Consider the following 17,807-nt stretch of genomic DNA (forward strand, 5'->3'; position numbering starts at 1 on the left):
CCAGAGTCACTGTATGACACAGCAAATCAATTCTAGGTAAAAATCAAAGAGAACTGAAAGCAAATGTCCACATAATAACTTTTAAATTAATGCTTATAGCATTAATTCATTATTCATTATAACCAAAAGTAGAAACAGACCCAAATGTCTATTCACCCATACAGTGTGTTAATCAAAACAAATTTATGTTTTGTAGTATTCAGCAGTAAAAAGGAATGTGTTCATCCACAACATGGATGAACCTTGAAAATTATACTGAATGAAAGAAGATAGACACAAAAGGATATATATTAATTAATTCTGTTTATATTAAATATCCAGAACAGGCAGATCTATAAAGATAGAAAGTTGACTAGTGGTTGCCAAGGACTGGAGGGAGGAAGGGAGAGGAAATGATTACCAGTAAATAACAGGTTTCCATACAGGGTGATAGAAATGTGAAAATATTGCAGAATTAGATAGTGGTAATGATTATACAATCTTTGAATATATTACAAAGTCCTGAACTGTATACTTTAAAAGATGAGTATTATGGTGTGTGAATTACTATAGAAAGAAACATTCAGAGAGCAAGAGTTTTGGAAAATGAAAATATGAAGGATTGAGAAAACCTATCAGAACCCAGGAAAATAATACAAAAGATAGTAAATAGAGAAAGTTTAAGAAAAATTGAAAGTCAACCTAGGAGTTCACTGTACAATTAATAAGAGTTACAGAATAAGAAAACAAAGAACACTGAATGGAGGAAATAATTTCTTAACTTACACACACAAAAATATCCCAAATCATGCTGCGTATGAAAAACATATGTCTCAAGATAGACAAATCTCACTGAATATCCAGCACAATGAATGACAAAATTCTTACACTATGACACATAATCAAGAAACTCTAGAAACACTGGTGATAATATATATATATAATAACCCAATTTCACTAGAGTAAGTAGGGTCATCCTCCACATTATTGGCATTTGGGGTTCTAGAGCATTTGGGGTTCAGGCCCCCATTCATGGGGTGCTGTCCTGTGTATCATAGTTTAGCAGCATCCCTTGTCTGTATCCATAAATGCCAGTAGCACCATGTTCTCTGTATGTGACAAACAAAGATGTTTTCATTGCTCTAGATTGATAATCAGGGATGGGTGGGGGGAACACAGGTGTCAGGAAAGAATGGGTAATCAAAGTGTTGAACATCTCAATATTAGAGACTCAAAGTAAATGAAGACATACTAGCAGTAGATAACTCCTTACCTATTATTCCACACTCAACAAAACCATCAAGTGAACATTTGATTTTATGTCACCTGAAATTTTCAGATGTTCAAGTTCTCAATAAATTAATCATCAAATATTCTTCAAAATATAGCATGAGTACACCCAAGAGGAAGGCATAAAATCCACAAAATGAAATCAAACACAGGAAAGAGATAAAAGAAATTCTCAGGGTGATGGGTAAAGCAAGTCCTAAACTGCCTTTGGTACCAAGAGAGCAAATTATTCAATGAGACAGAAGCCTACATAGTTCCCACATGGCTTTAAAAATTGTGGAAACGAGTGATTTCTTTATGAGTTTAACAATATATTAAAGAGATTAAGAACTTAGAAAATATGGTGATAACTTAAAAATATGTACATAGAAAAAGAGAGAAAATGAGGCAGTAATTTGGGGGAAGGAAAGAAACAAGATCTGTGCATCAGGAGGCTCAGGTGTAGTAAGTGATATTTACATTGTCATGATTATGTAAACACTATTTAAACAGGATGGTAATATTGCTATGAGAGAGCATGAGATAGAGGAACTGTGCAAGTGTGTGTGTATGCCACTTAGGAAAGAAGTGAATAATATCTAAAACTAATTTGAGAGAAAGCATTTTACAAGTAGATTATTTAGAAATATGGAAGTAGGTATGGAAAAAGTTGAATTTTAAAAAATGCTACCTTTGAATTAAAGTGGAAAAATTATAGCATTCTGTAATTTTAGATTAAATATGAAAAACAAAATGCCTAAGCAATCATGGGAATTATCTTCTTAAATGCACTGTAAATGCTATAAACATGGATGAGGTACTTATATAAAAATGTATAAAGTAAAGTGAGGAGGGAGAAAGTGTAAGAATGTTTTTAAGCAGGCCATTTAGTGGTACTAGTATCTTAAATATGCATCACAATCTTGTTCTTTAATAATGTAGGGATCATTTATATAAGCTTAAGCAAGTTGTATAGTTTGCAATTTTGTTTTATTGTATTTAAGTAAAACCTGATTGTATTAATTATAAAGTTAGCAATTTATTATAGATTAATTTTTAAAGATTTATTTTTTGTTTATGCATACAAGAACTGGGTGTAGGCCAGAGGGTGGGGAAGGGTGAGAGGATTCATCAGGGACAGAGTGGGGAGCAGAACACACGGATCTATGGAGGAGTGGAGGAGCAGATGAGACAGGAGAGGTCTGCTGCTCTGAGGCTCGAACTCATGCCACAGTGACTGGCGAGAACTTGACAGCGCTGATACTTAACCCCTGTGCTACCAAGAGGGCCCTATAAATTAATTTTTAAAAGTTATTTCCATCTATTAACTTATAAACAACCATAGAAATATTTTGGAATGATGTTCATAATATTAATAATTATTTATTATGATGGAATAATAATGTTAATTTACTTTCATTTTCTTATTGAGTACTGTGACTATATGTTATTAAAAAATGAGAATAAATACTTCCATACCAAAACCATTTATTATGAAAAAGTAATCATAAGTCTACCAATATTATCTTTACCATTTTTACTGTTTAACTGGGGTTGATCATTTAAATAATATCAATTTTGAGAAAAAATACTCAGAAAATGGCCAATAAAATACTGCTTTCTGTGATGGTAACAAGTGTTTTGGAAGGAACGCTACAAAAATCTGACAGTTAATGGAATTACATTAACTGGAAATGATGTATAAGCTGAAAGCAATCATTTACAATAATTAGATTCATGCACCTGATAATAAAACATGATTCTCTTAATCATAAAAAGATATCACTGAACAAGGTCAACTATCAGAACCCTGAAAACATGTAAATTTTGAGAATTTGACTCCCCGTGCACCTGAGAAACACCATTTCTTTGCTATTGTATGAACATGCAAAATGTATGATGTTAAAAACAAGCAAACAGCCCAGATTTACGGGATGCAAAATATATCAGCAGATTTAACTAATTATAAATATGACAATAATTATGAATACGGGAAACAGTAAGCTCATTATGTAAATGAAAAGGTTAGGAATTATACATTAGTGAATATTATCATTTACCAAATCTTGTCAAAGTGAGATTCCTAATTGGACCCAAAATGATTTCTGAAGTTAGCATTTACCTCAATGTCCTGAACAGCTGGTTCACCCAGGAAGTTGGGGAGAATGGGCTTGAGGAACTTGAACTCGTTGGTCCCTGAGCCCCCCGTCAGGCACACCTCATACTGGTAGCTGTGGGACAGCGTCCCGGCGCCGCCCACGTCCACCAGGCGGCCCGGGAAGGGGCCGTCGGGCCCCAGCGAGCCCGCGCGCGCGCCGGCCCCGCGCCTCCCGCACAGGCGCGCGGCCGCGAAGGCGAGCGCGCACAGGAGGAAGAGCGACGACACGGCGGCCAGCGCCACCACCAGGGACGCGGTGAGGCGGTCGGCCTGCGCGGCGGGCGGCGGCGCGTCGGGCGGCGGCAGGTAGGGCTGCGAGAAGCCGTCGACCAGCAGCACGTGCAGCGTGACGCTGGCCGACAGCGGCGGCTCGCCGTTGTCCTTGACCAGCACGACCAGCCGGTGCTTGGGCGCGTCGCGCTCGCCCAGCGGCCTGGCGGTGCGCACCTCGCCGTTGTGCGCCCACACGCCGAACAGCCCGGGCTCCGTGGCCCTGAGCAGCTGGAACGACAGCCAGGCGTTCTGGCCCGCGTCGCCGTCCACCGCCACCACCTTGGTGACCAGGTAGCCCGCGTCGGCCGCGCGCGGCACCAGCTCGGGGCAGGGCGCCGAGGCGTTGGGCGGCGGGTAGAGCACGGAGGGCGCGTTGTCGTTGGCGTCCTGCACCACGACGCGCACCCGCGCCTGGCCGCTGAGCGCGGGCGAGCCGCGGTCCGTGGCGCCCACCAGGAAGTCGAAGGCGCGCAGCGCCTCGTAGTCGAGCGAGCGCAGCGCGAACAGCTGGCCGGTGTCGGCGTTGACGGCCACGAGCGCGGCGGGCGGCGGGTGCGCGCGGCCGGCGGGCAGCAGCGAGTAGGTGAGCTGCGCGTTGGAGCCCGCGTCGGCGTCGGTGGCGCGCACGCTGCCGATGTGCAGCGCGGGGCTGTTGTTCTCGCGCACCAGCAGCGTGTAGGCGCTCTGGCTGAAGGCGGGGCGTTGTCGTTCACGTCGGACACCAGCACGGTGATGTGGTGCTGGGTCCTCAGCCTGGGGGTCCCCAAGTCCGTGACGGTGATCGTGATGTTGTACTCGGCCTGCCTTTCTCTGTCCAGCGCTCCCTCTGTCACCAGTGTGTAGAAGTTCTTGAATGTGGGTTTTAGGAGAAAGGGGAGATCGTTCTGAATGGAACAAACCATCCTACCGTTGTCCTCGGAATCTGGATCAGAAACACTGAAAACAGCAACTACAGTCTCTGGCGAGTTTTCTGGGATGGAACTGGAGAGCGTGGACATGGTCAGTTCAGGGGCATTGTCATTTACATCCACCACCTCTATTGCTACAGTGCATTTTCCTGCAAGACCCCCGCCATCTGTGGCTGCAATTTCCATATTGTAATAGCGAGTTGTCTCGAAATCCAATGTCCTTTTCAGACGAATTTCTCCTGTTATCTCGTCAATTACAAATGGCTGTGTAACTTCAGCGCCTTGCAATAGTGCATAGATTACATTCCCATAGGCTCCTACATCTAAATCTTGGGCAGAGACAGTGACAACCAAGGAGTTTAGGGGGCTGTTCTCGGGAACCTGTACCTCATAGAGCGACTGTAAAAACTCAGGGGCATTGTCATTGATGTCCAGGACCTCAATGAGGACTGCAGTGGTCCCGGACCTGGGTGGAGCTCCTCCATCCAGCGCCGTGAGGATAAAACTGAACTGCGGCTGCTCCTCCCGATCCAGCGCTTTGTCCAGCACCAACTCTGGGTATCTTCTGCCATCTCCGCGGTTATGAGTGACAACATGAAAATGGGAGTTGGGGCTGATTGTATAGTTCTGAACAGTGTTGTTACCTATGTCAAAGTCCTGAGCTAATTTCAAAGGAAACACAGTCCCTGGCAGGACGTTTTCTGTGATTTTTAGGAGCATTTCACGCTCTAGGAACTCTGGGGAATGGTCATTTATGTCTGTGAGCTGCAGATCACCTTGAAAAAACTGCACCGGGCTTTCCAGTAACAGTTGGAAATGCAATATGCAGGGATCTGTCGCCCCACACAGCATCTCCCGGTCTAATTTTTCAAATAGAAGCAAATTACCGGTCTTTGTATCGAGCTGAAAGAGCTGTTTGTTTCCTTTGTAATGGATTCGCGCACCCCTTGTGGCTAGTTCCCTCACCCTGAGCCCCAGGTCTTTTGCCAGGTTGGCCACAATGGAGCCACTTTCTGTTTCTTCTGGCATGGAATATCTAATTGTTTCAGAGGCAGCCTCCCTCAAAAGCAACAATATAGCAAGAAAGATAACTTGCCTTTTCCGTGGCTTTTTTGCTAGCGCAGTCTCCATTGGTCAGGTCCGGTCCAAGAAGGTGCAGTTTCTTCAATTCCGTGTACAGTTGATCCAGATTGCTCGTTAAATAACCTCGAATTAAATCTTTCTGACTGACTTGCACCTAGAACGATGCCCTCTGAAGATTTTTTTCCCCTAGATCTTACCTAAAAACACTTCCTTCTTTTGGGAAGCATTCAGAGTTTTGATTCCCAGCTTAATGGCGACCGGGGTATCCACTGTGCCTTCATTCATACGCTTAGCCTGCAGCGCCACCAGGCGTCCACATTTACTATTGCATATAGTATTTACCATTTAATTCCAAACATGAATTCTGTTAACCTTTTAAGTCACAGAAATTATCCCAACTATAATTCCAATTCTTATTTATTGGAAGTTCTAAATAAATATTTGCTGAGTTAACTTTCAGTTGAAAAATACTTTTAGAACAAACTAAAACGCTGTGTTAGTTTTCCTCATGAAAGTATGTTTGAGTACAGGAAGAAACTTTCTGTTGTGGATTTACTTAATTATATCAAGAAGTATGTGGTTTACAAGCTATAAAAAAATCACTTCATTTTGAAATATCAATCAGAAAATGTAATGTTTCTTTCACTTAACATTACATTTGTTACATGCAGTTGTAAAACCTACTAACTTATTCTCACTGCTTTTTATTATTCTGTTACATGATACCACAATTTGTTTATCCATTCTCCAATTGATGGACATTGATTGGGGTTTTCCATCTGGGGATATTTTGAGTGATGCTGCTACCCACATTCTTGTACTTGTCTTATGTTGTCTATTCATTCATGTTGAATATATTCCTAGGAGTTACATTGTTGTGTATTAAGATGTACACATAATTTTAGCTTTAGTAGATATTGCTAAAACAGTTTTCAAGTGTGATTTATCGAAACCAGCAAGAATGAGAGTTCCAGTTGCTCCTTAGCTTTGTCAACATTTGATACTATCTTTTAATTTAAACTACTTTGGTGAGTGTATGGTGATATTGTATTAGATAACTTTAATTGGTATTTCCATGATTAATTAAATTGAGCACATTTTCACATGTTTATTGGTCAGTGGGATACATTCTTTTGAAGTGCCTATCAAGTATTTTTGTCTGTTTCTCTACTTAGGACATTATCTCTTTTCTTATTGGCCTTTTGAAGTTCCTTATACGTTCTAAATATGTCTCCTTTTTCAATTGCAAATATCTTCTCCCACTCTATGGCTTGCACCTGAAATGTCATGTAGTGTCTTTGGTGAACAAAACTTGACCTTAATTTAGCCTAATTTTTCAATATTTTCACTCATGGATAGGACTATTTGTGCCCTGTTTAAATCTTTGCATACCCCCATGGTCATGAAAATATTCTTGTGTTGGTATATTTTGAAAATTTATTTTACTTTTCACACTTAGTGATATAATCTTTCTGAATTAATTTTTTTCATATGAATTAAGTTCAGGTCAAAAAATGACTTTTTTTCACATAAATCTCTCTAAACGACTACACCATCTATGAAAAGGTGACCCATTCTGCATTGCTTCTGAAGTGTCATTTTGGCATAAGTCTACTGACCAAAGTTCTGTTCAAGACTTTTTTCCATTTTCTCTTTATTTATCCTGCAAAACCATATTGACTTTATTACTAAAGCTTTATAATAGGTTTTATTATCTGATAGGTAAGTCCTTCAGTTTTGTTCTTTTTCTTCAAGATTGTGTTGATTGTTGTCCTTTTGTATCTCCATATAAATTTTAGGTTCAGTTTGACAATTTTCACCAAGAAATCTGATGAAATTTTGTTTATGATTTCATTGTATCTATTGACTGGTGAGAACTGACATTTCCCCAACATTGAGTCTCTAAAATATTGAACATTATATAATCTCTATTTATTTAGATATATACAACTTTTCCCAATAATACTTTATACTTTTCAATGTAGAAGTCTTAAGCATATTCTGGTGTTTCTAGATACCTGTTATTTTTGAAACTATTACAAATGAGATTCAACATTTTAATGTTCATTTTTGCTGTACAAAAATATAATTTATATTGTATGTTGACCTTATTATATTCAGTAGAATTGCTAACTTCATTTACTCATTCTAACAGATTCTTAATTATGTGTTTGTTTACAAATCATCTCATCCTTTAAAAAAGACATTCTTATTTCTTCATAGCCAGTCATTGTGCCTTTTATTATTATTATTTTTTGCCTTCTTTCACTCTTTAGCATCTATAGTAAAATAGTACAAGCAGGCATTCTTATTTCATTCCTGATCCATGAGAGTTTTCAGTAATCTACCATCAAGGTGATGTTTACCATAGATTTTAAAATACAATGTGAACTGCCCTTCTATTTTCAGTTTGCTGTTTTACCATAATGCATGCTGAATTTTATCAACTGACCTTTATCTGTATCTTTTGAGATAATTACATTTTTCTCCTTTAGTTGTTATTGTGATGAATTACATGATTTTTATTTTTTAAGTTTTTTTAAAAAGATTTATTTATTTATTATTTATACAGGCACTGGGTATAGTCAGAAGCGTGGGAGGGTGAGAGAATTCACCAGAGCCAGAGTGGGGAGCAGAGCAGGCAGAAGGACTGAAGTACACTGCTGAGGGGAGTAGCGGGCACGGCAGGAGAGGTCTGCGTGCCATGTGGGACCCTCCTCCGGTGGCCGGGGAGCAGTTGGGGATCGAACTGGTGCTGCAGAGACTGCGGGCAGCTTCGCAACCCAGTGCTCAACCACTGCGCCACCGGGAAGGCCCTATTTTTTTAAATTTTTTGAAGATTTATTTATTTATGCATACAAGAACTGGGGTACAGGCCAGAGGTGTGGGGGGTGAGAGGCTTCACCAGAGACAGAGTGGAGGAACATAAAAGGCAGATTGACTGAATGCACTGCTGAGGGGAGCAGTGGGCGAGTCAGGAGAAGGTATGCTGTGCCATGTGGGTAGCTCCCTGAGCGGTGATCAAACTCATGCTGCAGTGGTTGTGGATAGCGTCATAGGTTGCGTCTTAGCCCCTTGCGCCACCAGGGAGGCCCTGGTTGGTTTTTAAATATTAAGTTGCAATTGTGTTCCTGAAACAACCCCATTTTATTATTCCTATTTTATATGTTTCTCCTATCAAAGAAAACCAGACCCCACCCTGCTTAGCTTCCAAGATCAGGCATGTTCAGGGTGGTGTAGCTCTAGATACTTATATATTTCTGAACTTGTTGCTATTTTGTTTGAAAATTTTCCAACTTTTTATAAAAGAGATTGGCCTGTCATTTTTCTTTCTCATAATGTCTTATTCAAGGGTGGATGTCATAACCCATTCAAATTAGGCTAGCACACAAATGAGAAATAGCTAGCACACAAACTGAGAAATAGTTCCTATTTGTTCTGTTCTCTCAAAGAGTGCATAAAAACTGGTGCTAATTTTTCAAAATTATTTCAAAGTGTTAACCAGTGTGAATTGGAGTAGCTAGATTTTTAATAACTAATTTACTTACTAGAAATGACTAATCAGGTTTTCTATTCTCATTTCCCTTTTGATAAATTATGGTTTTAATAAATGTTCTAAATGTTCTTCATTTTACATAAATTGTGAAATTTATTGTCATAAAGCTGTTCATAATATCCCTTTTATATTTTTAATGTCTGTAAGGTTGGTAGTGATGTCCCTTTTTCATTCCTAATATTGAAGTGTCTTTTCTTTTAGTCTTGATTGTTCTGACTCAGAGATTTGTTTTATTAATCATTACAAAGAGCTAATTTTCAGCTTTATGGATTTTCTCTGTTATACTTTCATCTTCTATTTTATATATGTATATGTATACTGTTTGTTACTTTCTTCCTTATTTTCATTTGACTTGTTCTTTTTTAGTTTCTTTAGATGAAAACTTAGATTACTGATTTTCAGTCTTTCTTTTCTAACATGTGCATTTTAAGCTTGAAAATCTCTAAGCCCTGTTTTGAGATATAAAATCTTAATTTTTACCTAGTTTAAAAATATATACACATGGGCCTCCCCGGTGGCGCAGCGGTTGAGTGCTGGGTTGCGAAGCTGCCAGCTTCTGCAGCGCCGGTTCGATCCCCAGCTGCTCCCTGGCCACCGGAGGAGGGTCCCACATGGCAAGCAGACCTCTCCTGCTACCCACTGCTCCCCAGCATACTTCTGTCCTTCTGCCTGCTCTGCTCCCTGCTCTGGCTCTGGAGAAATCTCTCACCCACCCATGCTTCTGACTGCACCCAGTGCTTGTATAAATAAATAAATAAAAATAAATCTTTAAAAAATATATATATGGATATTTCTGCTTTGATTTCCTCTTTGAGCCAAGGATTATATTATTTAGTTTGAGAACTTTTGGGGATTTCTTGTTACAATTTTATTTCTGTCTTAATTCTGCTGTGAATAAAGACCATACTCTCTAAGTCATTTCAATTCTTTAAAAAAAAAATTGTGGCTTGCCTTGGACCCATAATTTGATAATATGCACATAAAGAGATGTATATTCTCCTGTTTGTTATATATATTAATGTATTAAAATAGAATTACTGTGTTGTTCAGATCTTTGATATTCTTAGTGTACGTGTCCTTTTTTTTTATTAGGTTTCTACAGGATTGATTTAAGTTCTCTGTTATGATTGTGGATTTGTCTGTTTCTCATTTAGGTTCTCTCAGTTTCATGTTAATCTTCTCTGTATTGTTCTGTGCTTCCAAAGTGAGCATGAATATTCTTTCTATATTCTTCATTATTCGTTTCTCTGTGAGTCTAATTGGATATTTTATATGGACTTATCTTGCATTCACTTTTCCTACATCCCTTCATGCCCACTATGTCATTATCATATACATGCTTTTTAATTTCAGAAATTATCTTTTTCAGTTTGAGAATATCCATTTGTAAAGTTCAATTATCTGATGAAATTCCCTATTTTTAAAGTTTAGTTTCTCTACTCCTTATTTTAAGCTTATTAGTCATACTTATTTTAACATCATTGTCAGTTGATTCTAATTATCTGTTTCATCTATTGGTCATTTGTATTGTCTGTTTGTTCTATAGGTCTTATTCATAGCTAGTTGTGTGTGTGTGTGTGCCTAATAATTTTTTACTGAATGCTGAATATGTAAAACTCGGTCCATGATTCAACTGATACTATCCTTCCTCTTTTGTAGCCTGAGAGTCAGGCCTAATCAAATTGCCTTAATTCAAACAGGTTCTGTTCTTAGTTAAGGTTCTTTGCAGCCCTGATAGGCACTTTTTCCTCCAGAATTTTCAATTAAAAACTTACTGTATAGGGCCTCCCCGGTGGCGCAGCGGTTGAGCGCTGGGTTGCAAAGCTGCCCGCAGCCTCTGCAGCACCGGTTTGATCCCTGGCCACCAGGGTGAGGGTCCCACATGGTGCGCAGACCTCTCCTGCCACCTGCTGCTTCCCTCAGCAGTGTACTTCATCAGTCTGCCTGTTCTGCTCTCCCCTCTGGCTCTGGTGAATTCTCTCACCCTCCCTCACTTCTCTGACTGTACCCAGTGCTTGTATAAATAAATAAATAAATCTATAAAAAAAAAACAACTTACTGTATGTTCCATAGTCCCTTCCCACAGTGGGTCCCAAACACTAATCTATGTGCAGCCAGACTATTAAAACTTCACTATGTTTTCCAGAAATTTTCCACTTATGTTTTTAGTCTCCTTCCCTGAATGCCCCAGGGAGGCACTGATGAGTATCCTGAGAACTGACCCTAAGCCTGAATACTCTGATCTGTCAATGTCTTCTGAAGTTACTGTTCCTGGCAGGAGTATTTTGTCTGTTCTCCATCTTAGCAAATTTCCTCAGAGAAAACTGACTGTAGGAGTCAGTCAGTCAGTCCTTTTTAGGCATCTTAGTTCCTTCAGATCTTATTATACCATCTGCTATCTGTTGGTTCAAATAGATAAATATTAACCATTTTTTATAGTTAGATAATCTATGTAACCTAGAAGCAAAATTCATCAAATATGTGTGTAACTTTTAACCTCAGACTTTATAAAATCTCCATTTTGTAACTTTTGGTAGTAAAAGGAGGGGTTCTTAAAGTGATGTGGGTTACACTGCCTTCAGTAGAATTTCTGTCCCCCAGAAAGCATGTGTTAAAAAAAAAAAAAAAAAAAAAAAAAAAAAGCATGTGTTAAACACATTATATTCTGTTCCTAAAAATGCCCAAAAAGAAACTATAAAATATGCATATATAATACAAGCATTTGGGAAATATATGATAGAACTGCATCTTTATTTTTAAGATTTGGTCTCTGTTCTCTATTTTTGGTTTGTAACAATAGAATTGAACTATTTTTCATGAAGGATACATTTTGTGAAAGTTGTTTGAATCATGTTTACTAATAATTTCTAATTTCATTGCATTTCAAGATGTTGGTCTATTTTACACAAAAGTCTGGTGCTGACTAACTGGTAAGGAACACTGCATGCTTTATGTCTACATATAGCAATTCATAAAGTAATGCACAAAGGGATTCCTCAGTTTACACACACGTATTAACAAAAATGGGTTGTGGGTAATTATTCAACTGGTCTCATTTGGATAGTTATACAAATTAGACTTTCCTTGCATAAACAAAAAAATATAGTTGAATTTTCATAATGCTCAAATAAATTTGTGAAAAATTTAGTCAAATATCTTGCCCCTACACAGAAAAGCAAAGTAATGAATAATAAATGGAGAAGTCATTAAAGTTAACTACCATATTTATGTCTTGTATATTTGTTTTTTTTTAAAAGATTTATTTTTATTTATTTATACAAGCACTGGGTAGAGTCAGAAGCGCAGGAGGGTGAGAGAATTCACCAGAGCCAGAGGGGAGAGCAGAGCAGGCAGACTGACGAAATACACTGCTGAGGGGAGCAGTGGGCGGCAGGAGAGGTCTGCGCACCATGTGGGACCCTCGCCCGGCAGCCGGGGATCGAACCGATGTTGTAGAGGCTGCATGCAGCTTCGCAACCCAGCGCTCAACCGCTGCACCACCCGGGAGGCCCATTGTATATTTGTTTTTAATTCTGCTCCCTTTATTTTGGCTGAAGAATGAGTCTTCATTTTTCTAATGTTATCACTTTCTCATTTAAATTTTTGGATTGGATGAAGGCCAAAACTTTGTTTCCAAAATAACTTAAACAGTCACTAATGTTGCTTTTTAAAATTTCATTGTATTCATAGGGGAGAAAGTACTTCAGGGAGGCCAATATTTAAATTTCAGTAGAATGACACTTAAAATATAAAAATATTTAGATTATAAAGCAAGATTTTCAATTGCTCACTTGTGCTAAAAGTTCAACTAAGTGGACTGATAACATATCCATATAAATTTAGTTTGAACTCTCAAAATCAATGTAATTGACTTATTGAACACAGCATAAAACAATAATAGTTTAGATAAGTTCATTTCTTATCTTATTTAGTTTCTATTCTTACTGTTCTAAAAGATAAAATAATGCTTATTTCTTATAAATGAAACCAGTATAGTTGAAAATTAAGTTTACACAGAATACCTGAAAGCTACATCAAAGAACAAAACAAAAGATAACTTTGACATCAAAACTAAGTTATTTATTGATAATGGCTGTCCATGTTTACAAAATAATTTTGAGTGAAAACTTGATATGAAAATCAAACTTGATAGGATAACCAAAATTCATAAGATTTTCTCTGATTGCCTTTGAAAGATGAGGGAGGCTACAGGAAGAGCAAGAGAAATATGTACATTAAACTACACTTGAACTTATATTTCTAGGGAAGAAGGAAGGACAAGGGAGTATATGATACTCTCCAGAGTCTTTAAACCTTCATAAAGGTTTAAAGTTATGAGATTTTTAAAAGGATTATTACCAAACAACGACCTGGTTTTATTAAATATGAAATTAAATAAAGACTTTTTTCATTATTATTTATAAATGAGAATAATGTAAAATTTTAATTTTATTATTAATGAAGTACTTACTCTATTCTGGGTATATAATAGCCAAGTAAATAATACAATCTCTAGCATAAATGACACTCACCATGGGAGATCACAATATTGTATCAATATGTACATAAGCATGTTTATGTATAATTTGGGAGAAACAAATACGTTCAGGGGCAAAGCCTGGACGGGAAGTCAACAAGAAATCCTAGATGGCTATAAGAATCACTCTGGCCTTGCAGAGATGAAGCTATCTGGTAAAGACAAGCACCACAATATACAGCAATGCAGATTACATAAAAGCTTTAAAATACTTCTAAAGATACAATAACTAATCAAGAAGTTGGTTTTAAAATTCCTTCTTATACTACTTGGGTAAATTGTAGTTATGGAATGGTTACTAACCAAGAAAAAGTCAAATAAGAAGAAAATACTCAATATCCTGTACAACTAAAAAAATGCTAAGTGTAATACATATTAAAAAGGAAGAAAGTGTGATTAGAGACATGTATGGGTTTACAGTAGACATACATTCACAACAGTACAATTTCTTAAAAGAAAGACAATGCAAAGGAGTTTACCAAAATTAAGAAGGTCACTTGGCAAAAATACAGAATTTAAGTGAATACAAAACTATTCCTGCAATTGGGGTTTTCCTTATTTTCACTCTCAGTATCCAAAGGTTGGGGAATATTGGCTTCAGGAATTTGAACTCACCAGTCCTGGGTTCCCCCGTCAGGCACACCTCATACTGGTAGCTGTGGGACAGCGTCCCGGCGCCGCCCACGTCCACCAGGCGGCCCGGGAAGGGGCCGTCGGGCCCCAGCGAGCCCGCGCGCGCGCCGGCCCCGCGCCTCCCGCACAGGCGCGCGGCCGCGAAGGCGAGCGCGCACAGGAGGAAGAGCGACGACACGGCGGCCAGCGCCACCACCAGGGACGCGGTGAGGCGGTCGGCCTGCGCGGCGGGCGGCGGCGCGTCGGGCGGCGGCAGGTAGGGCTGCGAGAAGCCGTCGACCAGCAGCACGTGCAGCGTGACGCTGGCCGACAGCGGCGGCTCGCCGTTGTCCTTGACCAGCACGACCAGCCGGTGCTTGGGCGCGTCGCGCTCGCCCAGCGGCCTGGCGGTGCGCACCTCGCCGTTGTGCGCCCACACGCCGAACAGCCCGGGCTCCGTGGCCCTGAGCAGCTGGAACGACAGCCAGGCGTTCTGGCCCGCGTCGCCGTCCACCGCCACCACCTTGGTGACCAGGTAGCCCGCGTCGGCCGCGCGCGGCACCAGCTCGGGGCAGGGCGCCGAGGCGTTGGGCGGCGGGTAGAGCACGGAGGGCGCGTTGTCGTTGGCGTCCTGCACCACGACGCGCACCCGCGCCTGGCCGCTGAGCGCGGGCGAGCCGCGGTCCGTGGCGCCCACCAGGAAGTCGAAGGCGCGCAGCGCCTCGTAGTCGAGCGAGCGCAGCGCGAACAGCTGGCCGGTGTCGGCGTTGACGGCCACGAGCGCGGCGGGCGGCGGGTGCGCGCGGCCGGCGGGCAGCAGCGAGTAGGTGAGCTGCGCGTTGGAGCCCGCGTCGGCGTCGGTGGCGCGCACGCTGCCGATGTGCAGCGCGGGGCTGTTGTTCTCGCGCACCAGCAGCGTGTAGGCGCTCTGGCTGAAGGCGGGGGCGTTGTCGTTCACGTCGGACACCAGCACGGTGATGTGGTGCTGGGTCCTCAGCCTGGGGGTCCCCAAGTCCGTGACGGTGATCGTGATGTTGTACTCGGCCTGCCTTTCTCTGTCCAGCGCTCCTCTGTTACTAAGGTGTAGAAATTTTCTGCTGTAAGTTTCAGACGGAAGGGGAGATGATCCTGGATGGAACACATCATTTTGCCATTGTCCCCAGAATCAGGATCTGAAATTCCGAAAATAGCGACCACGGTGTCTGGGGAGTTTTCTGGAATATCACTGATGAGTAATGACACGGTTAGTTCAGGGGCATTGTCGTTTACATCCATTACTTCTATGGCTACCGTGCATTTTCCTGAAAGGCCCCCACCATCTGAGGCCTCAATTTCCAGAAGGTAAGATTGAATGTCCTCATAATCCAATACTTTTTTAAATCGAATTTCTCCCGTGTCTGGGTTTATTTCAAAAGCCTGGATGATTTGATTTGAAGATTGGAAAAATGAGTATGACAGCTGTCCATAGGACCCAGCATCTAAGTCTTTAGCAGAGACTGTAGTGACAAGGGAGCCAATAGGGCTGTTTTCTGAAACCTGCACTTCATAGAGCAGCTGAGCAAATTCCGGGGTGTTGTCATTTATGTCTAGCACTAAGATGAGAACCTGGGAAGTCCCAGTCCTGGGTGGAGACCCACCGTCCAGTGCAGTGAGGGTTAACCTGAGCTCTGGCTGCTCCTCCCTGTCCAGCGCTTTGTCCAGCACCAGCTCTGGGTATTTCCTGCCATCTTTGTGATTACGAGTGAAAAGATGGAAATGAGAGTTGGTGCTAATTGTGTAGTTCTGAACTGTATTGCTGCCCACGTCTAAATCTTGAGCTATTTTCAAAGGAAATGCAGTCCCAATATGGCTGCTTTCTGAGATTTTCAGGAGGATTTCATTGTCCAAGAATTCTGGGGCATGGTCATTTATGTCTTGGAGTAGTAATTCACCTTGAATAAACTGTACGGGGTTTTTCAGTAACACCTGGAAATGCAGTATACAGGGGTCCGTGTCACCGCACAACTCTTCCCGATCCAATTTTTCTTTTAGAAGCAAATGCCCACTGTTCTGCTCCAGCTGCAAATGCTGTTTATTTCCTTTGGAAATGATCCTGGAGCCCCGCGCAGCCAGCTCCCCTACACCAAGCCCCAGATCTTCTGCTAGGTTGGCCACAAAAGAACCAACGTCCCTCTCTTCTAGAACCGAATACTTAATGGTCGCACTGCCCACCTCCCACAGTAGTAATAGAATAATAATGGCGATCACTTGCCTTTTCTGCTGTGCTTTATGTAGCAGAGTCTCCATATTTCCACCAGCTCCAAAAGATGTAATATTAATGAAAGTAATTGCTTTGCTGCTAACGCTGCTATCTTGGTTCAGTAATCTTGAGTGAATTCACCTTAACACTGACATAACGGTAGCCACCTCTTTGAAATCTGTCCCCAGTGGTGTAAAATGTTTCCTTTGTGAGCTGCTAAAAAAATTGGTCGGCTGGAGTCTGCAGGTTTTCATTCTCTTAGTCTACAGCGCCACCAAGCGTTCTGTTGTGCAACTTCAGGTAGTTTTCATTTCAAAGGACAATGTATCCATAATAATGAAAAACACTTTTGGGTAATAGAGCATTATAAATTCTTCCTGCCCCTCTCCCCACCCATTATGCAGTCTTGTTAGGGTGGTTAACAAGTTGGGAAAGAAAAAACCACAATTTATCTATATTCATCTTCCTTATAAAGGTACTAGTTCAGTACACAAAATTCATTTTAAGACAAACTCACTCATTTACTCATTTAACAAGTAGTTCTCTGTGTAGAATTTTTTCCTACTCTCTGGAGATAAAATGGTAAACAAATTTTTTTACTCCTAGGGCCCTTACATTCTATTTTAAAATACTAACTTATTCGATTGTGTTAGAAGTTACAAATTTTTAAATCCAGTTTCTACTACCAAACAAATTACAATGAAAATTGTGAATTTTGGGGGTCAGTCTCTGGGCTACATAGGCACTGCAACTTTTTTCCTTCATAAATTTTTTGTGCAAAGCCCAGAAAATTTAGAAGAAATGACCACCTGTTTTACTAGAAAGCAATATAAGTTCACAATTCAGACAATGTTCTTCTATAAGCATGAAGAAGGCGATAAAGTCAATGAAGTTGAAGATATACTTTTTGTACATCCTCTGGAATTATGGAGATGTGGGTTATTAAAAAACACTAGTTCATCAACTAAAGTCATGTGGTTGGGGTGAGAGTAGCACAAGAAGCATTTCCCACAGTGGTAAACACTAGCCCAAGGAGCAGAGGGTAAATATTGGGGTTCCCTGCACTCATTGAACCAGTTGGGAATTATCTATGACAAGGATCATGGCAGGTCACTTACTGGACACAAACTAAGCCAAATATAATGTAGTGAAGTCCAGTTCCATTTTAAAAAAGGATAAAAATATTCACTAAA

The 17,807-nt window shown here is 40.6% G+C and overlaps 3 protein-coding genes across 7 annotated transcripts in view; all 3 read right to left on the minus strand.

Moving 5' to 3' along the window:
* Nucleotides 1-17,807, minus strand: part of ARHGAP26 (Rho GTPase activating protein 26) — a 506,434-nt gene that overhangs the window by 383,165 nt on the left and 105,462 nt on the right. The window lies entirely within an intron of this gene.
* Nucleotides 2,717-6,041, minus strand: LOC119243321 (protocadherin beta-5-like). The gene is given in 2 exon segments (XM_037509036.2): nt 2,717-4,374; nt 4,377-6,041. Coding segments are annotated over 2 exon segments (2,385 nt in total). The 5' UTR covers nt 5,719-6,041; the 3' UTR covers nt 2,717-3,331.
* LOC119243324 (protocadherin beta-17-like) lies at nt 13,297-17,028 on the minus strand. The gene is given in 3 exon segments (XM_037509040.2): nt 13,297-14,340; nt 14,343-15,440; nt 15,443-17,028. Coding segments are annotated over 3 exon segments (2,379 nt in total). The 5' UTR covers nt 16,662-17,028; the 3' UTR covers nt 13,297-14,278.

The sequence above is a fragment of the Talpa occidentalis genome, unplaced genomic scaffold, assembly GCF_014898055.3.
Source record: "Talpa occidentalis isolate TD23 unplaced genomic scaffold, MPIMG_talOcc4v2.1 talOcc4.13, whole genome shotgun sequence".
NCBI lineage: Eukaryota > Metazoa > Chordata > Mammalia > Eulipotyphla > Talpidae > Talpa > Talpa occidentalis.